General features: G+C 41.1%; 1 protein-coding gene across 2 annotated transcripts; it reads right to left on the bottom strand.

Annotated features, from left to right (window-relative positions):
- Positions 1 to 562: 562 nt before the first annotated feature.
- nova1 (NOVA alternative splicing regulator 1) lies at positions 563 to 26844 on the bottom strand. 2 transcript variants are annotated; one of them, XM_067607322.1, is made up of 4 exons: positions 26254 to 26844; positions 18302 to 18445; positions 9009 to 9175; positions 563 to 8636 (listed from the first exon to the last, which is right to left on the bottom strand). In XM_067607322.1, exons 1-4 carry the CDS (start codon positions 26426 to 26428, stop codon positions 7617 to 7619), a joined length of 1506 nt encoding a protein of 501 aa, XP_067463423.1. In that variant the 5' UTR covers positions 26429 to 26844; the 3' UTR covers positions 563 to 7616. The 2 variants fall into 2 exon arrangements, with proteins under 2 accessions (XP_067463423.1, XP_067463424.1); XM_067607323.1 differs by lacking the exon at positions 26254 to 26844 and adding an exon at positions 21114 to 21566.
- Positions 26845 to 26989: the final 145 nt, after the last annotated feature.

The raw sequence follows: 26989 nt of genomic DNA, 5'->3' as shown, positions 1-26989 counted from the left end.
GGGTGTGCAGGACATTTTAGTGTAAAAATAGCCACTTGGCCTTGGCTTGTAAAATGCCATAATCTTTCAATTTACTTTGCCATGTGTTCAAAATGTGATCATAGAGAAGACAAACATTTGCTTTTATCCCTTGCATGCTTAACCAAATGAAACAAAACGTAGATGGGCGCCGACCAAAGTCACTGCCTCTCAGAGTCAACAAAACAAGCTTTTAAAACTGAAAAACAACATAATGAGGGACTAAATGTGGTATCCATTATCTAATACCCCGTCCCCAGTAAACAAGCCCAACTATCAAATGAATCCATGTAAACCAGGTGTGAAATTTATGCTGCTTTTCATCACATAATTGTTGCACCTTAATCTGATTCCTCATTATATGGGCATTGTGTCCTTGTAAACATACCCATTGTTCACATTTGATATGTGCTCGGACTCAGCACCCCAGAAATCAATCTATTCATAGTACGTGTTGGTTGCAATTATATAAACACTCGACCTTTCACTCAAGTGAGACAGGATAGAGTTACGAGGTGCAGAACAAAAAGGAACAGAAGACAAGTGATGTTAAAATGAACATTTATAATGACTCTTTGTTGCCGTCGCAAAAATAATCTTTAAAAAACAATTCAATTATTAACACTGAAATGCTGACTTCACTGGTAGTCCACGAGTCATAAAACACAACTCACTGAATTTCTTTTACAAACACAGTACTACAGTTACATTAAATAGTCATTACCGTTAAATCTATTAATGAATAATGTTCAAATAAACTAATAATAAAAACAATGACACTTTTAAAATCCTCTCATTCCCTCACCATAGTAGCTGTTGTCTTTTTATCAACAGTGTATCATTTAGAAAATATACTGCTTCTGAGATGTTTCTCTGACAAAAGCAGAAAACAGACTGGCAGCATAACAATAATGGTACATGAGCTCAAACGTCATACAATTAGGGTGATGTTTTTCAAGGGGAGTGGAAATGGGACGTAACCATTCCAGTGATCTCAACATTTAGTTATGTAGGCTGGCAGCCTTTTGGCTCAGTATGGAATTATTTGGCACTCTTGCTGACAAATATTTGCCATAAAAATCTTTCACACTTTTTCTAAAATGGCACAAGAAGGCATTTTCCTCGAATTTCTGAATATATTCAGAGGACTTTTTCATCTTAAAAGACATATAAATGCTGTCCTAGAAAGCCCTTTAGGTAGTTAACACTGTGGACTTTCACAGATTCTCCTCGTCACAAACGAAAGACAGAACCGTCATCACTAATATCAAAGAGAAATGTACCCAATCAACAAAACATCACTTTGCTTAGGTTGGAATATTGGATCGTATGCTGTCAGTCCATTTTTTTCTGAGATGGAGCGAACAGAGGTTAACCGAAGTAAAAACTGAACCCCGAAAGAAAATTTTACAATGACGTGAAAATGTTTGCAAGGTACTGGCATGCTTTCTTCAGTTTACACTTAAGCAAGCGTTTAACCCTGCAGAATAGTCCAGATAATCAGAAAACAAAACAAAAAAACAACAGTCTCGCAGAGTTTGACAGTAAAAGGTGGTGTAAAATATCCAACACATACATGAGTTCTTGGGGATGGAGAAGTCAACTAAGTTCATGGGAGGTTCAGAGGGTCAAAGACAAAAATGGCCTCATGTCTGGTTGGCAAGAATCCTGTATTTTCTCAGACGAAAGGGCTCAGAAATACCTTAATCTGTTTAAAGGGCGGACACAGTAGCAGGTGCTCAGTGTGATGAAACACAAATCGTGATATCATGTAGGCTGAGAGAGAGTGAGACTCAGGTAGAAGAGGTTTTAAGAGAGGAGCAAGCAGCCTTAGCCAGTTTGTAGCGTTTAAAACCAGTCCTAGCCTTCTTGTGAAAGGGCTCCGTGGGGGTGGATGAACGTCCAGAACATATTTGGAGTGAAAATAAATACAAAACATAACAACTTTTGGAATGATATCGTAATTTGTTTGGCATTCAGATGTGAAGCAGTAAATGCAATGACAGGGTTTTGCAGCACAAAAGAATGAGACAGAAATATCATTCATGTAACTAGGCCTTTACCATTCAAAGTCTAATAGGTTTCCTTTGTGATTTTCATCATGTTGAGGTGGCAGAGGCAATCTTCATTTTGCTGGTGCCGATTATGCCTCTCAGATCTGACCGTTATAACAGCAAGACCTTGAGCTTGCATCCCTTAGTAACGTCAGCCCCCAGTGCTTCAGTTCCAATTTGCTGGAGATATGAAAACGATTTTCTAATTTGTACTTTAAAGCAAAAGAGGATGCAAAAGGACAAAAGTGTACGGATCCTTCCTGGTGTTTCACATGTTAGTTAAAAACAAAGCACTCAGTGATTGACACAAACCTCTGCTGAAGGGAATGTGAAGGAGAAGCCTTCAAGTGAGGAAACAGGTGCTACTTTTCTATTTTGTCTGAGACTCCAGCCCTTTCCATCATTCATGAGACCCAACAAGATCAGGGAATAAATGAATAAAAGTAACATCAGAGCAACAGCAAAAAAAAAGGCAAAAAATAAAATAAAAACTGTTGAAAGCATTTCATTTCACACCCAGTATGACCCACTGATCAGTAAAGTGCATTTATGCAACACCAAACAAACAAGATAATGTTGACAGCGAATCGGAAGTTGTGTTAAAACATATCTGGTTCATGACTATGGCCATGTGAGGCCTACCTGACTATAGCTGTAATCTGTTATTGACACAGATATTAACTCTACATGTATTTGACATTCCTGCCCTGAATTTACATTAAAGACCGATAACATTCAACAGAAATTAAAAAAAATAAAAAGAGTAAATGGGTACATTCATAGATTAGATCTGGGCTTTCAGGCTGTGACATAAAAAAATTCTAAAAACATTATGGGACAGGTTACATGAGGTTCAACCTGTTTGTAAAAGAAATGCATGTCTGATATCCTAAAAAAGCAAAACACAAGGAGCCAATGCACTGAATAACATTTTCACGTTTGCTTGTTTCACATTTTTAATACTCCTCACTGTACCTAAAAATATCTTCTCTGATGATGTCGAGAGAGATGAATTTGACTGATGACAATTTGATCTGAGATGCCTGTGTGTGTGTATGAGTGCATGTGTGTATGTGTATGTGTATATGTGTGTGTGTGCATGTGTGTGTGTGTGCGCATGTCTATGTGTCTTTTTTTTTTTTTGGGCCAACATGACAATAATGAGCTCCCTCCCAACTCACAACATAAAAAACAACTTTTTTAACATGAGGCGAGTAAACTTAAGTGCTTTACATTTGACTGCATGCAGTGTTATGTCTTTGAATGTTGCGAGACACCTCGCAAATTTTTGTAACTTTTTTTTCCTCCATAATTTACTTTGATACCATGCAATAGAAGACGTGCAAAAAGATAACACCTAACTCCACAAACACATTTTTGATTGTTAATGGCTATGTTATGAATGCTTATAACATGTTATGCTTAGTCCATGCTGGCCTATAGAGACATTTGTGAGAAAACAGCAGTACTTAAGCCACAGGTCAAACAAACACACAAGGGATGCATGGAGTGTAAAACAACATGGATCCATAAAAATCACAATCTTTAACTCTTACTCTATGTACCTATGGGATAAAACAATGCACAAAAAGTTCTTTGTCCTTTGTTTTCTTAAGTAATGTATTTGATTATCTTTTCTTAACTTAAAAGACAGTGTTTGATTGGCACTTGATCAGCACTTCTAAACAAGTTATTGATATCTAACATTTGATCGCACATCTACAATTTCAGAAGCTGCGGAGGTCTAGTTTGGCACAGGTTGTACTATGGAGTCTATTATTACTTTTACTATCTTACCAATACTGTATAGTATTCTATACACCTCGTTTTATGCTCCAGCCTTTAAGAGCATGTTTCTAATCAACAGACCAGACATCTTTTCAACTAAAATATTTTGTATAGTTTACTTATCAAATAGCAGCATTTTCATAACTTACAAAAAGTACATGTAAACCTATTCATTCAAAATCTTAGTAATTTCAAAGGTTCATACAACAGACATAAAACACAAAACAGGACAACATGCTACTATATTGCTTCCAATATTCTTTACATTTTCTTACTGTCAAACTAAATCATCAATGACAGAAATATGGACACCACCGGTTGATGATGAGTCATCATAATGCACAAACAAATCGCGAAGCTAATCTTAATCAGGCTTAGTTGGCACTCTCATCATCCACACAAATATAACATAGTTCACATTGTATCGACAACGCTGGACTGCATTTGGACTACAAACTAGAATAGCTACAATAAAGTACATATAGATCATATGACATGACATATTGTATTCCACAGAAATGAATTCTAGTCATTTTCAGATAAGAGGATATGCATAAAGGATGTCATTGTTTCGGCTTGAGGTCACAAACAAGTTCCCATCTTACTTTCGCTATCTTATGCATTCTGTCCTTACTATGCTTTGTTTAGAGGCTGAAACTTGAGCTCAGTTTGTTCAACCAACATATGAATATTTATTCAACCAAGATTTGCCTTCTTTTGGAAAAAAAAAACCTATTATCTTCCTTTAAAAGGCCATAGTTCGCGGTCTAAACCTTTCTAAATCCTACTTGTTCTTCTTATAGAGGGAATTTGATACTTTGAGCTAACGTTGCTGGTTGGTCTTGTGGGTGTCACAGTTTTGGAGGCAGGTGTTTTCTGTGCATTTTAGCCTTGTGAACTCTACGGCCTGGGAAAATATTTTCATACCCTCATGACCTATAGTGCATAACTCCCACCAGCAGCACACCCAACACACCGCCCATGAGAAGACAAGACAGGAGGAAGGAGAAAGAGGGGGAGAGAGCACAGTGTAGGAGGAAGCACGGACAGGGATTAGGACACAGGAGGAATCTAAGAACAGTGAGGAAACGCCAACATGCAGGGGGAATAAAATGTTGAGAGAAAGAGGAAAGTTAATGAGGGGCAGAGAGAAATAGTATTTGGCACAATGTATTGATCAGAGCTTCGAAGGAGAGCTCCCTGCAGTCAAGCAGTCCAGTTGCATTGATAAACATCCCCTTGTTTTGTGCTTGTATCTTATTATATGCTAAAATCTTGGGCAGTTAAATTATATTACGCTATGATTTCACTAGTGGCCAGATCGTAGTTATGGATGACTGTGAAGCCTTCCAGACTTATAGTGAAAGGAAAGATTTCAGTTAGGAAGAAAGGCTCACTGTTGCAATTGCCACGCATAATGTTCAGACACATAGAGTTAATTTGAATCCAGTTACTTTCAAGCATGAATTATGAAAATGAGAAGAGGAAAGGCTATTTCTTAAATTTTCCAAAAAAAATGGATTTTCTTGGACACTTCTCAGCACCAACCCTCACAGCCGTGTTTTCAGGGAGCTGATCATAGAGCTTGGGTTGATGGGGACAATTGAAAGATGTCTTTAGAGAGGGGGGGAACAGGACTGGAGAATACATTGCTGGAAAATGTAGTAGGTGTAATTTGTGGTTTGCTGATCAGAAAACGTCTGCTAATTTAAGTGCAGTGCGTTGTACTAGTAAACAGACAGAAACATCAGACACTGGCGTATAAATGCTCTTGTGGAGATATCCCTTCTGTCAGTATTGGTAGGTTTTGTGTATGTGACATAGATGTGCACATTAAAATATACTCACACCCCCCGGCAGGGACAGACACGCTTTACATTGTGTTCTTAATGTCTCACAGTGCAGTCTTCAGAGACCCAGTGTACTCATGATGAACACCATGGATAGCAGCACAGAAGGAAGCTAAGGTAATCTTCGAGTGCTTGGAAATGCTCTAGACAATTAGCCTCCCTGCATTAGACCAACAATTGCCCATAAAAGACAACGATGCCAAAACATTTTTGTGATGTTTTATTACGTGCTCCACCTGAAGTTAGTGAGCACTGTGTTTTGGGAACGATAAAAGGCTGCCTGAATGAACTGCAGAATGCTTTTTTTTTTTTTTTTTGTCATCATGCAAATTGAGAAGGATGGCTCACAGAAAACCTGAAGCCGAACCTTCTTTTCAAGTGTCACTCTTCTTCCCTTTCATTAGTGTATGTCTCTTGACTATTTGGTACCCTTAATGTAAAGGCAATAGTTTCTTTGTTCACAGATATTGGTTCATACAGCCTTTTCTTATCAAAATGCTGTTGTAGTGCTTTGTTCCCTTTGCGAACTGAACTGGTTAGACACTGCTTCAGGCAGAAGGTAGTCTGAGCTTTAAGTTAATTCTTGGGAGTTACAAATGACTAAGGCAAGAATATTGTCAGGTAAAATCTGGAGTATGGCCAATTTTTAGAAAAAAAAGACCTGCGTTAGGAGCGAGGATGGAATTGAAATCTTAAGACTGGATTGCTATTCATCACAAAATGCTGAAATCAATCCTTTTTCATTATGTGAGAGGCTGGGTCAGATCCAATGGGCTACTAATGGCTGGACGACACATCAGCTTTTTTTAAATCAAGTAAAGAGAATAGTCGCCAGAGATTCTGATTTCATGGTAAAGGAGATATAAATCTAATCCTATAGCACCAAGAAAGGGTTACAACATATTTTTGTGTGTTTGTAGCTATGACTGAATATGCAAATATGTTTCAGTGTTTGTGCGTTTGTGGGAGCATTTTCTATGTGTGTTCATGTAAAATATATTTATACATTCCTGTGTGTCTCCTCTATCCTCTCACATTGATTATTTAACCCCTGAACTATACTCGCAGACAGCAACTGTGAAGTTCAGACTGGGTTTGAGTTATACATTTCTTTCACTGCAACACAACATTTGATCCCTGTAAATAAAAAATAGCAATAGGCTAATATTGTTTTTACATTCAGATCAACCTGCATTCACAGGTTTAAATAATCTATTTGTGTTTGAATGAGACCATGTCAATAAATAATGGATGAAAATATAAAATACCCAAATTTAGAAACTTCAATTATGATATGAGCCAGAATTCAACATATGTCAACATAGATATGATTTCTTTAAAGAAATTATACTCAGATTGCTTCCCCATAAAATGAAATGACCTCAGGTGCTTGTCATAAAACTTCTCCCCTGTTAACAATGCCTTCTGCATTGTATACAAAGAGCAAGGTTTGAGAAACAGCTCTGTTAGCTGGCTGGAACTTCATCTGACACTCTCAACTCACCGGGAGCTGAGGTTTGCAACTGAAATTAAAAACCAACAAAACCAAAACAAAAAAAAGGAAAATTAAACAGCTATGAGGTGTTGGAGGAGGGTGAAACCCTGCGGCCTCACCCTTGAATCTGCAGCTTGGCAGTGGACCAGTTCAGCTTACTCTGATCACCATCGTCAAAAGGACTCGACACAAACTTTTAAAAAACATCAGGACGTCAGTCCTAAAAACACATTCACATATCACACACACTTATCTTGGTTGTCTCCCCCACCTCCTCCTTTGTGATTCTCTCATTTGATACTGAAATATTGAACAGATATTTGGACGTTTCTTTTTTCTATTCATCATGACCCTCTCAATTCCCTTCTATCTCTGTCTTCATCCTTTCCTTCTTTCCTCTTCTTTTTCCTTTTAGCCCACCTTTTGTGGGTTGGTAGCACGCACGCCCTGCTCGTAAGTGATCCGCTGGCTGATCAGATACTGCGCTGCTTGCGTAGCGGCTGGCGACCCTGTTATGGTAACTTTACGGTTCCGAGTACCAGGAATGAATTCTCCCTTTTTGGAGATCTGGATGCGGGCTCCTGTTAGCTCCTGGTACTCTACCAGCGTTTTCCCTCCTTTCCCCAAAATGGCACCAACCAGATTCTCGGGCACAGCAATCTCAACCACGTCCTTGGCTCCATCCGCAAGCTTCTCTGTTGCCAATAGGGAGGAGGCCATCAGTGGGGATGAAGCATTTAGGTAACCATTGGAAGCCCCTGTAGCAGCTGCTAGTGAACCCAGGGAGAACCCACCGAGGCCTGTAGCAGGGTGGCCAGCACTGCTGGAGGCATCGCTAGCATAGGAGGCTAGGAGGTTAGCCGCAGCAGCTGCAGCCGGGTTAGCACTAGCTGCTACTGCGGCAAGGACCCCAGAAGCAGCTGCAGGGTTGAGGCCCAGGCCCAGGGTGTTAGTGTTGTAGCCGTAGCTGGCCAGCGTGTTGAGGGCTGAGGTGATGGCAAGCAGATCATTGCCAGAGAAGCTGGACATAGCGGCAGGGAAGGCGCCCATTCCTGTCAAGCCGGCCTGGCCCAGGAGGCTGGAGGCAGTGGCAGCTGCTGCGGCTGCGTTGGGGAGCACCTCGGCCGTGTTAGCATAGGGGGAGCCAGTGGGGTTGGAGTTGGCCACCGGGCCCGAGACGTTGGAATAGCTGATGTTGAGGCAGCTGCTGCTCTGAGGGTCCTCCTGGATCTTCTGTACTATGATTTCCACAGCCTTGCGGTTCTGCTCAGGCTCGCCACTGATGGTTACCACTCGCTCCTGCAGGTTGATGCCCTCTGGCTTCTGGGAGAGCTGCACCCAAGCTCCTGACTGCTCCATCACTGCTTTCACTGTGGCTCCTCCCTTGCCAATGATCAGCCCAGCCGTGCTATTGGGCACGATCAATTTAGCCTGTAGAGAAATAGAAAGATTGAAGTAGCAATAAAAGGTAACACGAGAAAGATTTAACAGCATAAATGGTAAACAGAAAGAGGGATATCTCTCACTGAGTCAGAGTACTATACCAGCCCCCGCTTTACTCAGCGATTTGTTAATCCCAGGGGTTTAGGCTGCAGCTGCCACACGGCTCTGTCTCGCTATGAAAGACTGTAGGTAAAAATAACCACATACCCTCACATTTTCCTGACCCTACCAGACTGTGGGTCGTGGCCCAGAGAACAAGTAAGGCTGGCGACTAATAAACAAGGTGTCCTGGAAGTGAATTGTTCCTACCACATAGTGACCACACACCCTCATGACCCTATTGACTGTACAGTATCTCACCTGTTTGACGCGGTCGGGGTTGACCGTGGTCTGTGGCTGCAGTATGCTGACTGGTTCTGGTTTCTGGGCGCTCTGGGGCATCTCACGGACTTTCTCCGCAATGAAGTTGTGGACACCATTGAGGGCTTCGACTGTACCCTGTATCAAACAGACACGTTCTGTTGTTCCTGTGTTGAAAAAGGAGGTAGAGGACAAACAGAAGTGATCAGTTGGTCTAATGTGCTCTGAGTGCATACTTGGCGAGCAGATTTGAGGGATTTGCTCAAGGCTGGACAAAAATCTACATTTATATTAAGATGTCTTGGCAATGAAAAATGTGTCTTGACATTTCACAAAGAGACCCAATTACTAAGCTATTCCTTGCTTCCTCCATTTACACAATCAACAGAGAAACAGCTGAAAGAAAGAAGCGCGCTTGGTTAGCGAGCCACAGGGGGGGAGAAGGATTCCTCTTCAGTGATGTAACTCTTTCAGTGCTGTAATACTGAGCCTTCCTTGCCTTGCAGCTCTTATAGACTAAACACACACTTGTTCCTCCTCTAGGCTTCTTTCTACACCCACATTGACGACCCAACCGGCATTCCGTTGCCATGGTAAAGGGGCCGAGCCGTGGAAACAGGTGATGCAACAGCGAGTCCTTTATGCACGATTTTTAAAACACTCTCCCTTTTGTATCAACCTTCCTGCCTTGCTCTCTTTTTAAATTTTACTACTCTTTGGTTGAAGTGAACATAAAATGACTCGTGATTTTCTTTGATGACTTAATAGACGGCATAAATTTGAATACTGCAAGTAATTTAATGAGAGAAAAGACATTTTGCCCATTGATAGAGTGGGAAAGACCAGTTGATAAGGTCATCTTGTGTCTGAGCGGCCCTGCTCTACTTCATCCTTGGCATTTCCACCAGTACTCCAATAATTTGCATCTCAAATGACAACATTGGGTGTTAAATGCATCTGCATCTGTCCTCTATCAGCACTCAGGAAAGGATCAGCTGTTTTTAGGGAAATTAGTCAAGTAAGACATGATTAGCTTCATGCCAAAGACAAGTATAATAATTTATTTGAATAGCCAACAGGTCAGTTCAAGCATCTAAGAAAAAAAGCAGTAGGAGACCCTAACTGTGCAAAATGGAGGAAAGGACTTTTCACTGCAAGTGACCGAAACAAATCATAATACAAATCCCACAGAAAGTCAGATAAACAGGCTATGGATTAAACCTCTTAAGAGTTTCGGAGCACATAGAGGCACAGTTGGTGCCACTTGGTGTTACTGTGCTGCACCTGCCTGTCATTCTTGAAGTGACAAAGTGACAGACTGAAGACGCCTGTACAGGCACTTGACCTGTTTAGGTTTTTTATGTGGACACACACATTTGTCATAGAACATTATTACTAACAATTGAAAACGATAAAAGACACAATTCGTTATATTAATCATTAATCAAATGCATGTAGCTTTCTAGTCACTGGATAAGGTGGACATTCTTAAAAGGGTATGTTGTTGATTAAACAATGGGTGTTATTTCCTGTTGTTCCTATTAAAACCGACTCTGCTGGAGAAAATGGTAAAAGGATATTAATTCCAGTGTATGAAATGCTCTTGCATATGCAGCCAGGATACAAACAACATGCACAAAATATCAAATACGAGCAGGTTGCAACAAATTTGTATGTAAAAGCTAATTACACCAGAGTAGGGCTGGGCAATATATCAATATTATACCAATACTCTGATATGAGAGTAGATATCGTCTTAGATTTTGGATATCGTAATATCATGATATGGCATGCAGTGATTTCACCTTAGTCTGACTTGTTGGAATTTATTTAGACTGAGCAACCTCTTTGCTTGCCCTTCCCAGATGCAAAAAATTATAAACTAGGCCATGTTGAGTGATGCAACACATCCTTAGAAGACATGCTGCTCGAGTAATCATTGCTTTTTCTTCACTTTTTCCGACACTCAACACTGGGGAGTCCCTCTACTTCACTTGGTACAGTAACCTCTAGTTAAAGATCTCTGCACCTAGAAAGTTCTTCAAAGAGTGACTGTGCTGCTGCCTGGTCAGTATACTAGTTTATCCTGAGGCAGACACAATGGTGTATCTAACTATAAAGGAAGGAGTCTCTGTCTGATTGTGTGTCTGTCTGTTCTTTGCTTTTCTCAACAACCGTTCATTCGATCTACTTCACAATTTGTGGGTGTGGGGACCCAAGGTTGTGCGGTGTTGAATTTGGTTCAATTTAGACATGCGACATGTTTAATATTAATAAACTTTGTATGAACAAGCGATCAGCGAGCCGCTCAGCTCTGCAGCAGCGGGGCGGGGCTTCAGTGCTCTGCGACTGTATGTCATGCTCACAGCTGGAGATCAGAGCTATACACCAAGTCAGAGCAAAGTATTTTCACATGGTGTGCTCTAAAAACAGAAAAGTAGACAGCGATAACATGTTTGGACAAGCAACATGTTTAATATTAATAAACTGTGAGTAAACTAGTAAACAGCAAGCCGCTCAGCTCTGTGTCTGAGCGCAGACTATGCTGTCCAGAAGTAAGGAAAGAGCGGTGTGTTGAAGTGTCTGCTGCTGGAGTGGAGCATTTCTCTGACTTTGGAAATGAATTTCGATTGGTGTGAGTGAATATTTTTACTCAGGATAAAATTTGATGTTTTGGAAATTGCATAGGGCCTAACTGGAAATGGCTAAACCACGTACGCAATAGTCAAATAACGAAAAAACTACTGAAAATGTTGAGTGTGAGTGTTCATTAAACCTTCAAGTCCCTGTGTGGGTTGCTTTCACCAAAAAAAATTTATGTTTCTGATTTTGTGTAGTCCATAATAATAAAACCAGAAGCATGAACACAGCTGGCGATCAGAGCTGTACAGCAAGTCAGAGAAGTTTTTTCACATGGCGTGCTCTCAAAAGAGAAAAGTAGCAACAACAGATCTTTGAATCAAAAAGACTGGACAGACTCTTAGGGTACTTTGCCATGGGCAGTTCAAAACCAGTATGTCTCATTTAAACACAAATCTTTTGATCAAATATACCCAATCAAATGATCCTAACTGAAGCCACAGAAAATAAATGATCTAAGAGCCCAATATGATTGATCCACTTTATTTTAGGATGCACATTTTTTCAAAAGCTCTCTGTTATGTATTTAATTTTTAAATACAGTCTTCATTATACTTGAAATGAGAAAAGATTCACTATTACAGTGCTTAACATCTGTGTAAAATAAAATGTTAGTTTCTTTCACATTGCTGGTGTATATACTCATTCACACCTCACATCAACTAGATTAATTTTTCTATGCATGGAAGCAGCAATACCGGAGGCCAAGCAATAGGCCCGCTCCGAACAGGCACATTTTGAAGAGGTACTGCACTAGTGACTACAAATGTTATCACAGATGAGATGCCATAAAGACGACATGAATGCTTCATTTAGATTTTCCTCCCTTTTCACTTCCTGATTTTTTTTTGCCTTCTGTCTCTCTTTAAAGGTGACAAATTGAAATTCTATAGGCTTTGAGTTGCAGCAAGAGTTAACTCCTCTTGTTGGCAGGAGGGGAGAGAATTGTGTCAGTACCCCTGAGAGAATACATCTCAGCCTTCAGCTTCGCCTAAAAGACCAGTGACTCTGAGGTTTTCTATCTTGATTCAGAAGTAAGAAAGTTTCAAGATTTCTGTCTTGAGCTTTACCTCTGCTAAAGCAACTACCTCTGCTTTAGGCTGTCCAAATCAAATCCATTGTCTGATTTATTCACTGATAGCATACCACGTATTAAGTATCACACATAAATTTACTGTCATCACATACACAGATTTATGAAGTAAGTATTCACACACTACAAACTGAGCTTGAATGTTGCTGTTGGAAATCATGTCGAGTTGTTGACATGTTTCTCTTAGAAGTAAACAAGTATTTTGAATGTAGGGATCATTTGTAGTGTGCCATTTATATCAAGTAAATCAGAAACAGTCTCTTGGAACATTTACTTTATATCACACCCTGACCAGAAGTTATGATAGTAAACACACCAAGCTGATCAGAGACTTTTCCTGCCATTTAAAACAGAAAATAAGCCATTAAATTACAGACTGGATTGCTTCAGTGCATGTACCTGGTCCTAATAAGCTGCAAGACAGACAAGTAATGCCTCTAACTTGTAAATGTAGGCAAAAAAAAAAAGATTCAAAGCGACCTTTTGGAGTACTAGACAGCATTGTTTAGAACTGCAGTGATGTGGGATCTGATGTCTGTGTCGCATTAAAATACACCAGGGATTTTACTATTAGAAGCAACACTGGCACAAAGTGAAGTCTTCTAGGATAAGACTTTGATCAGAGTTTAAAGACTGCAGTTGTTTGGTGTTACACATAACCTTTGGTCTACCACTGTCATTTTAAGGCCCTTGAAGGATAAGGCAGCTGTGCATTATCCCATCACTCAATACTTTCTGACTTCCCCAGCCTGTCTGTAGCTCTCAGCCCTAAGCCCAATTGTTCCTACTGAAGACGTTATTCTTTAAAAATGGGTCACAAATATATTATTTCATTGTTAAAAAAAAGGCTCAGTCATTTCCCAAAACAGCTGGGCACTGTAGTGTCTAGCAAACATTACTTGAACAGTAGGAAATATTGCATTTGTTGGGGGGCTATTTTCAGCGGTGGATTAATACAGATTTGGTGCTCTAGTGAGTATTTATGGCAACAGGATGGACCAACTCAAAATACACTGCGTATTCATGGTAATAAAGAGAGATGTCACCCGGTGCTGCAGTGTGGCTTCCTGATGAGTTGTGTTTTTTTGTTTTGTTTTGTTTACAAAAATGGAGCTCTATGGCACAGAGTAAAAAGATATATTAGACTTTGGTTACATAGATTCGATCATAAGATCAATTTATTGTTGGTTTTGGTCTTTTGATAGGATTTGTTGACAATAAGAAAAATATAGATGTATCCTTTAACACATATTGAACCACTGGAACTGACTATTAAGTATGTATAAGAAATACACATCATAAATACAAATAAAATAAATAAAATGGCAGGAAGGCTTGAGACTTGTGATGAGAAGCAGACATGATTAAAACAAGCTGATGTGAACTAAACACAACTGGACATGTGTCACTGTTAACCGATTGCATGTGAGGATATATTGGCGAACAGTGAATGTGCAGTGTGCAATAATTTCAGCAGGTTTAGCTCCATACTGTATACTAATGCCAGCTGTGACAAATGACAACATTTGCAGACTTTAATACATTTCCAAAGTCACAGTTATTGATGCAAAGTGGTGCACATGTTGTATAATTTCCTGTGAAGCACATCCATTTCTTGTTAACTCACTGCCCAAATAGTGCACTGTCAACATTAGTGATAGCATATATCTGGTAGCATTTGTATGTAGTAAGGAATTGCAACTCAGCTTGCGATAATTAAAAGCAAATCAGGCACTTTGATTGTAAACAGCAAGCTACGTGACCATGCAAATTTTTATTCAATTTGAACTGTACTAGTCAATACTCAACTGAAACCAGCAAAGAAGTATAAAAATATATCTGGCAACATAGTGACTCAGCATATGACTGTTTCATTTGCAAGCAGGAGAAACACAAAATAGTTCATCCTTACATCAGGACTCCTGATAAACATCTAATTGTCCCAGGCTGGACACTGGCAGGTAGTGTTAAGATGTTCACCTTCTTAAATTCCTAAAGCTAAAATAAGGAGCTGGAACATTAAGGAAATAAATCACTATCTTTGCATATAGCTAGAAATTTACAATGTAGGCTATCATTTCCAAAGTTATGGACGCTAAAAGTGGCTATCATAGATGCTAATGGTAACTAGTAAGCAGAGCTAGTCTAGGGTAATGTTCATTGTTTAAAGTTATTATCGCATTTTCCTAAAGTTTGGGGACTTGCAAGACACAGGTTAAAAAAGGTCATAATGGAAGCTGCAGATGCTGAGATATTCTGACCTTTAGTCCCTCAAATGGTTCAAGATCTAAAAACACTGCATCTTACATTTCCCTCAATACAACCCAATAACACTTTTCATTAGACCCTCCCTGACTGGGAAATGCCCTCATCTTTTAAACTCCACATCCCCAGTATGTAACATAAGCTTCTGTTATAAATTTGCATTCTCTAAACCCAAAATAATGACTTCATGTTCAACTGTTTTCACAGGCTGAGTAGTATTCCTTGTGACGAGTAAACTGACCTCCATGCGTAAAATTGGTGGAGTGTTCCTTTAAGCAACTGACCTTTTCCGATCACAAAAATTGCTGCAGCAACACATATAGCGCTTGCGGATCACAACACAACATCTCCAACACAACATGATCACCTTAAAACATGAGTATCATTCTGAATACTGTAACAACTCTTCCTGGTGGAAAATGGACGGCTATTCTCTGCCTCTGGAGGCACAGACATAAATCTGAGGTAAAGTAAAGGCTGTAGATTCCATTAGTTTGAAATCCCCGCCCATGACGTCATCCTAGACAGCAGTACTGAACTATAGGGAGCATTAGTATTTACTGCCTATACAGATATGGTTGAAAATGAACAAAGTCAGCTTTTATCACGGTTTCTTTGCCTGCTTCTTTTTGAAGCAAATACCTCACCTTATTCTCTATGGAATAGGGATGTTTTCCAGGATGAGGTCACATATTGTCATTGATATTTTGATGATAAGTAATGGAAAACATACACCCCGTGTTTCTATGACATCACAACAACCAATCTGTTCATGCAGTACAAAGTAACTCAATACATGTACTTGGCCAGAGGCCAGCTGCACAAAGCAAAGGGTTTAAAGTTTTGTTTCTAAGTTTATGCTCAAATCGTGAACTCCCACAGCTCTCTTTGCAGCTGCTTAAATATGCGGATGTGTGTAAGTAGGAGTGAGGAGGTGTGTGTATGTGCTGAATGCACAGTGTGAGTGGGTGAATGCATGGCGTGCTGCATTTATGGGGGCTCGAGTAATTCAGTCATGCAAAAGTTCAGATGAGTTCAAACCAAATAATAAAACAAAAAAAAAAGCCAGCGCCCATGTGTTAAGAGGCAAGCAAAATTTTAAGAGAAGTATGATGTCATCTTATCTGGCCTGAACTTTCCCAACTACCAGGAACCAAATCTGAGAGAAACAGTGAGTGGGGAGGAGGAAAGAGGAAACTTGGCTTGTGTTAGAGCAGCTTGAGTACAGCTGGGAGAGGGGTCATGTCCACAGAGAGAGATTGAAACAGGCTATTTCTGGGCCTGCCCCCCTGTCCCCTCGCTCACATACAATCATGCATCATCCACACCCTTCACTATCTCCGCTCATTCATCTCAGTCCGCCACAGCAGGGCCCAGTTGTACAGTTCCCATCAAGACCTTTTTGAATTCATGGTTGCATGTCTTACACTGACGGATGGGAGACGTGAGGTGGGTGGGAGTCTCAGACTGAGCCATCACAGAGAGGATTGCAGAAGAAAATGGCTGCACCGGTTGTTGTCCCTTGATTTCTCTTGTGTGTGCGATTGTGCTGTTGTTGGAGTGTGCTCAGGCTGTCGCAGGATGAGAGATGAGGGTGTGAACTGAGTGTAATAGCATTAGCATACTATATTAGCCCAAATGGCAGCTGATTCAACACTGAATGAAGGTAAAATAGATGTAGCTGATAAGTTTGTCCTGCCTCTAAAATTCAGGACGGAATTTTCTATTACAGTGGTGTTACAAACTTCACCAAGTGGTCCATACTTAAAACAACTGGGACAATTGAGTTTTTTAAAGCTTCAGCCTCCACTGACTTCTCAGAGAGTGGCACTCTCAACTATTGTGCAGTGTACAGTAGCAGTCGTTTCGTTTTACTTGTGTGGGCCAGAACAACCACCCAATCAAATCCTTGCCAGCACTCTCTCCCTGAACTCCTCACTCATCACGATAATGAGTAGGGGGATGGGCAGAGCAGGTGGTGGCCTATGAACACATCCACAATCCAAAGAGAGAAATAAGGATACATATAACTCCTTTCATTTGTTTCTATTCCAATGAAGTAACCATAATTCATTCGCTTAAACACAGTTGGCGCCCCGAATGGGGAATTTCGAGCCCTGCCCTATGAACATGCGTCCTTTCATCATGGCTAATAGAAACATGGTGGAAGAAAAAGTACAGGAAAAATATTTGCTCACACATCCTTCTTTTCCTCTCCCCCAGTGCTCCATAATTCTTTGCCACGGTACAGTCAGTCCAATATATCACGTGTAACTCCTAAAAGCACAGCTCAAATTTGAACCACGTTGTACATTCTTCCTGTACGTACTGTTATAATTTTCGCTCTACATTAAAATAATCAAAAGACTCTTTTTTAGCTAAAATTGATCACAGACAGGTTTAATTCGGGAGAACAATCATCTTCCATCATTGCTCCTTTATATTAGATCAGAGAACTCACTGTGAACCCTATAATTTAAAAACATCTGTAGCATTTCTCACATGCATCTTTTGTACTACTCATATTTCATTGGTCATCAGTACTATACATATCCTATCTAAACAGGTATATGTATATATGTTCGAAATATATGTACTGTAAAAAGTATACTGTACTTCTACATGGGGATTATTTGCTTGCATCAGTTATCACAGAAAACATCTGGACCTAATAAGCAGCGAGACAGTCAGCACCTGTTATTTTTCAGCAGGTTGAAGCCTCCTCTGAGGCATGAAGGACAAACACCCACACTCCTCTACAACTCAGGCGTTTGTGTTCGGAGGATAAGACGGTTCAGCTTTGACCTCTATGAAATAGGGGTCACTGAGCTGCATGAGCATCCTTCTCCTGTTGCCATTTCAGAGTGAGATTGTCCAGAACAATTAATGCTCTCGGAATACGCTACATGCCCTCTGCATCACCGAATTTGCACTTGTTTTTGTGAGATCTTGTAATGCACTGATATGAAAAAAACCTGCAATGAAGAGTATAACCTGCTAGCCGGACATCTTAATTGAAAGTACCCGCAGACTTGAAAGCTGCATGTGACGACTGTACCATCTACATACATGTTTAGTCCCTCAAGGACATAGAATAATCAAGTTCAAACTGTTTATGATTGGTGTTTGATTAAAATGGACTGCAATTATTGATGGGAAGCCAAATGGAGAGGAAATATCAAATGTTCTCTTGCAGCGAAGCATCGCTCTTCCAGATGGGTGATGAGCCAGACAACTCCTCTCATATATTCGCCTTTATGCTCATCGATTTTAATTATTAAGTGTTTATTCTTACCTGGGTAAAAGTCTTTGGATTTGGACAGCTTAATAGTGGCACCCGTCTCTTTCTGCAGTTGTACGATGGTCTGGCCGCCCTTGCCAATTATAGAGCCGGCTGCATAGCTGGGGATCAGCACCTTCAGGAAGTACTCACCCTCCTCTGGGGGAGAGACACACAAAGTGGGAAAGGGTTACATCTCGTAAAGTAGCTCTGCACATCATCATATACACCATACTGGTGCCCAACCCCCAATACCCTGAACAAGCAAAAATTCGCAATGGGAATATGTAGCATTGACATACATGTGGGAAAGGCAGTAACATAATTTTGTGTCTGTATTCCTCTGGTGAAGGGAGGGTATATAGAAGGAGATTTTGCTTTTTGAGTGGGATTTCTTTGTAGCTTTCAGTGCATTCACATTTTATCAGAGATTGGTGACATGTTCTGTGTCCTGTCCCAGATTTCTTGTAGAGTAAATGATGACCTCCTTTCCAGTTTGCAGAGGTCTAATTTTAACTGTTTTCAAGGAGTTTTAGCAACCTTTGACTAAATACAAAGCCGAGTCCAGCGTTACTAATCATCCCTTGCACATGAATAAAAGGAATGTACAATTAACAGTTCGATCTGAATGCAAAACCTGTCCCGTATTTTCTGAGAAAGAAAGTTACACACAGAGGACTAAATGCAAACACATGAAGTCATTATCCATGCAGTCTATGAATGCCAATACAGAGTGATCCTTAGTAATGAACAGACGTGTGAAGAGCATATGGGAACCAATCCCACAGATTTGTTCAAAGGATATACTGCCAAGATGGTCTAAAGCTCCTCCATTTTGGAGGGGGCTTCTGTGGCTTACAGTGGCTTGTAGCAGTCAGTGATTGACAGCACGTCAGTTTAAAGAATTTGCAGCCCAACATGTTTCTCTTTTTAGTTGGGAAAGTTCCTTTCCTACAATGGTAATTAAGAATTAATCAGCACCAAGGTGGGAAAAGTGTCTGTCCAAGAAAACCCTGATCACACTGAGTGCGCTAATCTAGTAAAAAGCAATCAGCCACATATTGAGCTTGGAATATAATTAAAGAGCCTGAACGAGCCAACAATGCATCAAAAATATTATATTTATAGATGTGGAGCGGCTGTGATTCCCCAATGAATTCCAAATATTATATCCATGACGTCATGGTAAACACTTGGTACAGGTGCGTATTTACTATACTAAAGCTCTAAAACAAATAATCTCCACTGCATGCTGATTTCGATGCAATGACGTCATGTTCGATCCTTTTCAGCTGCCTCAAGGGTGACGTCACTCGAGCGGGCAGAGATGTAAAAAGGCACTGTCCATCTTTGTTTGACGAGATTTCTAATAGGTTTTCAAGTGTACTATGATACAGATTCTCATTTTCGATTGCAGAAGCTGAAGCCATGGGGTCTGACACCATGTCACTGCATCCTATGTCTCATGGAGGGTATCGAATGTAGGGGCTTGACTGGCATGCTGGGGAGGAAAGACGGATGGATGGAGGTGGACCACCCTGCACGGAGACCAACCTGTTGCCTCAGTAATGCACTCATTAGAGTCAGATGTGAATGAACATGGCACTGTGACATTAAGGAATTTCACAGCCTACATGTTAGCCCTTCTCCTTATTGCATTAATATGCCCCTCATGTTCCATTCAGACACAGGCTTGTTTTCGTGCACATCACCCATAACCAATGGCCCTGACAAATATGCAGACAATGACATGACTGTTAATGGAATTTCACTTTTGATTTGGATAAATTAACAATGGCTGTAGAGACAATTCCAAAACCTAGAACACATTATACCTGCATTCACGTGAACGCACAGACATGAAATGACATTTTACACCACCACTGAAAGCTAGTAAATATGTCAGGTACTGGTCAATATGTTATTTTTCTGAGAACATCCTAAAAAAAGAAATAGGAGATAAACCATTACACAGACATCACACAACCATCTCTATTCATCTCTGGCCATTGTGTGATTTTGGGTTTTCATGCTATATTGCAGTCAGCTCTCCGCTTTTCTCACAACGAATAACAATAAAATGACCTTGGTGAAAAAATAAAGATCATGCATGATTGACACAGTCGCCGTAAAGCTTCTGAGCCCTCACTACTATCACAACATATCTGATACCGTGGCCACACAGAGAATTTTATTTGAATGATACTGATTGCAGAATCCAAACATCCAAAGACCTGTTGTTGACAGACAAGCCCAAACCCACTGCGTAACTTTCTGCTCATCCTCAACCAGAGGAAACCCAGCAGGGTAGGAAGCCACTAAGATTCCCTCCATCGCCCTCACAGCCACGTTTGCTGTCATTAGTCAATAATTAATTCCGTCCTAGTGTCTGAGATCACAGTAACAGGTTTTAATGGCGTCATGTGGTAGAGTAAACATGGCAATCTGTTGCTGCAATCCGCCAGGGAACGGGAGCAGTGGGGCACATTGGGAAGCTGAGCCAGTGGGGTGTTAGTTCAAACCCCTGCTTCCAATACTGGAAGGATCGCTTGGAGGAGAGACACGGACACTGAGCCAAATGTGTTTAGTTAAGTCACTCAAGGGGGGTGGGTCAGGAGGAAATGCCTTGTGACCGTCCTCCCTCCTTCTCACTACCCCAGTACCCATTCTGCATTTCAATGGACTAACCTGCTGCTGACAGGCAGCAAGGACGATGGAACAAAAATGAGCAATAATGGACAAATGAGTCTAAGGTGTATGAAATAACATGTAGTCTAGCATGATGGATAAATTCAACAAGTCAGACAAAAAGAGTTTTGAGGCTTACCCATTCTGAGATCTGCTGGTTCTCAAGTCCTCTGTCAGATCGCCATCAATGCCGGGGCACAATCTCTAATGGGTATCTTAACATTAGCCTAGGCATAGGTGCAATGGTAGTGTTGAGGAATGCGGCCAGTCGACCTTTTTCACCGAGGTCTAATTCATCAGTGGGTGCAGAAAAAGAGATTTCACCGCAGCATCCGAGCCATGCCTGCAGCTGGCCAGAGCCTCAATTGTCTGAGAAAATGCTAATGCAGGCTCTCAGTGTTTTCAGTGAAAGACGGCACGCATTGTTCAAGCCTGCATCGGTTTGAAGGGGGGGGTCTTCCCTGCCGCATCACCCTTTTCACTGCTCTCATCCATATTCATCGAGTGGCCTGTCCGTCTGCAGCAGCACGCAGGACTGACACCTCACTCGGCCAATCAGTAGCCTCCTCCCTCCAGCACGTCATGTCCCCACCCCCCGATGCCGGTCCCAAAAAATTGAATTTTCTCCCCTACTCCGCCTCTTTTGACGCAGCACTATAAAGTATGGCAGTCCATTCACTCACTTTTTTTAGTGGAAAGTGACAAAGGTGAAGTGGTTGAGGGGAGCGGGCTTCAGCGGTGAATGGGGAAGCATGTAAAGTGACCTTCAACAGGGGCTGAAGAGGTGTATGGATAACATAAGCAGATGATGAAGGAGGTGGAGGAGGAGTGATCAGAGACAGCGTGCCTTACGCCACCCACCCTCCTTTCCTCCTTTCCCCCACCCCCAATCCCTTAGACGGCCATGTTTGAGAGGGCGGAGGGGCTCATCAACTATTGCAAATGGCAGTGCCGCAGAATGGTGGAGGGGGGTGATGAAGCCAATCACTACGCCTATAAATCTTACACCGAGAGGTATCTTAAGTGAGTGTATGTGTGCAAAGACTGCAATGTGCATGTGTGTAAGTGTCTGTGTGAGAACACGGGGGTCCAGCTTCATTTAATAGTGCTTTCCAGGGAACCTGTAAAAAAAGAAATTCCTTTTTTTTCCTAGCTGCTGATTAGTTTCATCCACAAATCAAACCTTAACATCGTGGCCCATTTGGTTTTGGAGCGAATGCATTCCAGAAAATTCTACCAGTCTCATTCACTGAGAGATGCTCTAGTATATATACACAGCCTCCCTGTAGACTCCACTCCCTCTCATGGTCTATCTATCTCTCCTTTTCTCTCCGCTTTGCTCTGTCTTCATTCCTATCGCTCTCTCTCATTCTCTCTTTCACTGCCACCTGGCAAATTCACAGTCCGCTCACGTCACATCGCTCTGCAAGGGCACCTGTGTCCTTCCCACCAAAAATTAAAAAAAAAAAAAAAAAAAAACACAGCTCACATTCCTGTGCCAACCTTTCCATTAGCAACATTACGAGATCATACCTAATCCCTCAGCCACACAACCTTTTGGAAGGCACATACTTGCCAGCAACATGGGCTCAGAGTATGGGTAATTAGAAAGAGAAATGAATGAAAGATGTTCATTTTGAGGAGAGAAGGGCAATGCTGATAAAAGAAGAGTGATTTCCCTCATTCAGTGTCCACAGCTCCTAATGCACAACGAGGGGCTCAGCTTTGAAAGAGCACAGGCTTTCTTCTCTTTGTTGCAACTGCCAGTCATGTTAATGATCAGTTCGGTAGGAATAACGTGATCAATATCAGACATAGTCAAGGGGTTGGTGATTACAGGGGTGGCTGAGGATTATCAGGCTGTCTACCACTATTGCCAGACAGGCTGTGGGTTTACAGTGTAACACATAATGCATGCAGATCATATGAAACGGGAGGTGATTTTAAAACACATTACATAAAGCACAGGGTGAGTAGATACTTATGAAACATCTGTTTTGTGTGGGAGTCATCATAAATGGTCTAAATGTGCATTTCATGTGAACATGCATACAGGGAGTGGTCTGTGGTCCAAATCAGCCTCAAATATCTGCACTTTTTCGTCAAATTAGCATCACAGATCGGCCATTTCATTCTGAAAATCACCTCTCATGAAGCTGCTGTATATGCTAACACTTTTGAGAAAATGCTAAGCTAAACTGAACCATAGAAATGTTATTTCTTTCAGGATAAATACATTTATATTGATTTTGGAGAGCAATATAAGACCTTTAGTGACCAAGTATAGATGCTGTTTGGCTCAACTGCTCAAGTGAAGATATACTGTTTATTACATTAATTGTACATTTGAGAAATATTCATTTTAGTAACTGCATAAACAACAGTGGCAAGTCCCAGTTACCATGGGCTTTTTTGTATGTATTGCTATTACTTCACTCAGATTTAGGGATGTAAGACAGCAGCTTCTTTAATTTTAGCATTAAATGATTAAGCACAAACCAAATTTCACATTACAAATGAGGAGCATCTATGTAAAATCAACAATAAATCTCATCTTAAAGGCCCTTCAAACTAGTTCAATTAATATAATCTTAACCTTTATTTTAAAAAGCTCATTATTAGTGGCTGTGGTGCTAAAAATCATATTGCATACTACATACTACAGGAAGCCATCTTGAACACCTTTGCCTCAGAGAAAAAAGACAGCTTCTTCACTGTAAGACATTACTGTTTTCAAATATTGCTTTTTCATCAGCACATGGTTAATTGTGCATCTCCAGGTTCTAAAAGTATGATGTGGCTGTGATACAGATATGGCTTAAAAGAACATGGAGTCATGACAGGTAAAATTGTTTGTAATACCATTATAGAAATGACAGCAGTCAAAAGTGGTAGCTGTCTGTGTGTGAATTATGTATTTTTTGTATTTATGAAGATTTTCCATATGCAATTTCACACCATCCGGCCATTCATATCACCTGGAAATTGAACGGGATGATCATGGTCAAGTCTCTGTGCTGCAACTGAATGGCGAAAACTCTCCTTGAAGCGAGAACACCATGTGACCTTCCTGTTCTAGTGGTTTTAGGGGTGCTAATGGAGGACATATGGAGGCTGAATCTGCTCTAAAATACTGTCTGGTTGCACAAGGGTCCTTATGTGCCTGCTGAAATTACATTTCTGGAGGTGCAGTGAGGTGCAGCAAAGACACACTCATGCTGTTGGAAATAGGATATAATTCTGGGGACACAAAGACAGACAAAGCACGTTTCAGTAACATATGGTGAAGAAACTGCCTATTCTCCATGGACGTCTAATTAACATTAAGTTCTTGAATAAGTGGTCCCTGTGAGCTGCAGACCGTAACAATCAAAAGCTGAAATAAGATGTACAGTAGCTGGCACACTGAATCAGCCGTCATCCTCACTGCTGCGCTCCGACATCTTACTGATGAGTAATAAAGCAAGCGTGCACACAACTCCTTGTTGATTCTTTACCACCATTTCTGCTCCAGGAAAAGAAATCAGGATCAATTTGCTAAAACGGTGCTGCAGTGTTTCTGTTGTCTTTACCCCCCCCCCACCAAGTAGTCTCACTATTCTAACCACTCCCTGGTTTTCTGTGACGTGCTTATTATATCAAAAATGTTATTATACTTTAATTTAACTGCGCAAGTTCATATTTTTATACAGGCATAGATGAAACCAACCACTTTTTCCCAAGTGAGGTCCTAATTTTACAGCAGCTACACCACCCAGCTCTGCCTGTTGAGCATTTACATGTTTTTAATTAACATTCTAGTATTTCAAAATAGTAATTGTATCGTCATACAGTGTGCTAACAGTTCAGACAAGCTGGAATGGCATACATCATGAGTCTAACATAAATACTAAACAGATGCTGAGGTTTGGCTCACCCCGCAACCTATAAATAACTTGAGAGATTGATAGGAATCTAGGCTACAAATGGTGATGAGTGTGGATCCTACTACAGTACTGGATTGTATGATTTTAACAATAATAATAATAATAATACATTTTATTTATAGAGCGCTTTTCAGGGTATTCAAAGACACTTTACATAAATAAAAATGATCATGGATGATGAAATGACTTTCACCTGTTGGTTTTCCTGCTTGGCTCACCTCAACATTTGTACTTTAAAAACACAAACTTAACTCCTGACGGTTCTCATTTGGCAACTATGAATCAGCTTCATTTCTTTCCAGTGCACACAGCTCTGAACCAGAAAGAATATCCTACTAAAGTCTCCCAGACTATTGACACTAAAACATCCATCATCCATCTAAAGTGAACAAAACAGCTCAGTTATTTCTTGTACATTTCATGTTCACAAATAAACACTGAACTGTCCAGCATCAGAGTAACTCCCTTTTAGGTTAGACAGTCGGTCTGCACCTTGCATTCATGGTTATTAGGCCATTAGGGTATTACAGTATAAAGCTAATGGATTCAGTGTGAGACAATGAGAAACTACCTGTACTGTACCGAGGCTTATAGGTCAGTAGTTCCCAAATTTTAAGATCCAGGATTCACAGGTGCCTCACAACAACATGTTTGACTTCACTACTGAGTCACAGGATGTTAGTACTATAAGAGACTGTTATAGTACTTCTGTCATCCTATTTTAATAATTTCTACTCCAAATGAACCATAGTTCATATCTCTCAAACAAAGGCCTCCTCACAAAGTGTTGCCCAGGTAAAAAAAAAAAAAAAAAGCAGATTTATCTTTGGCGTCTGCACACGACAGCATCAGGGAATCCCTGCCTGAGTCTGCAGCCACAACAACACTGAGAAACAGACTGTTATGGGCAGTGTGAATACTTCTGTTTTTCTCCTTATTAAAGCCTCGACACACTAACACTCATCACTCACTGAATGAAAGATTTCAATCCCCCAGATGTGAAGCAGAGAGGTTATTGGGTTCAAATTCAAAGCTAAGGAGGCCACTTTCTCAGTCAGGCTGCGTGCTCTCCCTGCTGAGATATGCAGCTTATGAAGTACCAGCCATATGAAACACAGTCCGTGTTTCAAAGTGCCAAGTGCACAGGTGCTGCATGTTATAGCGTAATGTACAGCTCATATCAGCTTTTATGCTGCATGTGGTTTCTTCTGCATGCAGTGGGGTGATACTGAAGGCATGTGCTTTACTGTTACACTTCTACCGGTGCATGCAGAGGCTTCTACTACAACATATATGACTTCATGTGGAAGAGACACGGTGGATAAGCTGCTTCTTGTCATGCATCCCTCTTACCTCCAGTGTTGGTGCGCTTGGTACAGCCGGCCTCCTCAGCCGGAGTTTCCAGCGGTCGTTTGCGGGAGTCCGGGTTATCAGCCTCCATATGGGGCTGCTGCAGGCTGTGGAGGTTAGGATTTGAGTATATCCCGTTATGGTCCACGGCTGCTCCGACACCACCGGCCATCATCATCTTTTACCCCCGGTGCTTTAGATAAATTTGCGCTATTCCCCCTCTCACACACAGCGCCCTCACCACCACATAGCCCGATAACGCGCACCTCGATGTGAAAGACAAGTTTTGGGGGCTCGAAACGGTCTCAAAGGGATCAAAATGTCAGACAGCACCGGGATTCGGGGTCTCCTCTTTCCGCTGCCCTGCTGCTCGTCCAGCGCGTCTCTCACAGAGCTAAATATAAAAATCCCATTGAGTGAAATGCGCTCATTTAAACGCGCTCACCGTCGCTCCAACAGCATGCTCCTTATTGTTGACGCGCAAAACAACCCCGCGCCTTAAAATAAAGCAGCAGTCAAACAGTCTGCTGACAGCCGATCAGCCATGAAAACAAGTGCAACAGCTTCGCAGAAGCAAAGCGCCGGAAAATATCTTTCTTAAGTCGTCTTCACGCCATGTTTCTCTGTGAAGTCCTCAGTGTGATAAGTGCAGCTGTTGTTATTGTTGCCTTTGTAGTGCAAGAGAGGGGAAATATAGTTTGAGAGCTGCAGAGAGGACTACAGTGCCACTGACCGGCCA

Source organism: Thunnus thynnus, chromosome 13 (assembly GCF_963924715.1).
Source record: "Thunnus thynnus chromosome 13, fThuThy2.1, whole genome shotgun sequence".
Taxonomy (NCBI): Eukaryota; Metazoa; Chordata; class Actinopteri; order Scombriformes; family Scombridae; genus Thunnus; species Thunnus thynnus.
This window is presented reverse-complemented; position numbering and strand designations above follow the sequence as displayed.

Coding starts and splice junctions, on each gene's coding strand:
- nova1 (XM_067607322.1), bottom strand. CDS start 26,428: ATGATGATGGCCGGTGGTGTCGGAGCAGCCGTGGACCATAACGGGATA. Junction 9,176..18,301: donor ATCCAAAGACTTTTACCCAG/GTAAGAATAAAC, acceptor TTTTCAACACAG/GAACAACAGAACGTGTCTGT. Junction 8,637..9,008: donor ACCCCGACCGCGTCAAACAG/GTGAGATACTGT, acceptor ATTTCTCTACAG/GCTAAATTGATCGTGCCCAA.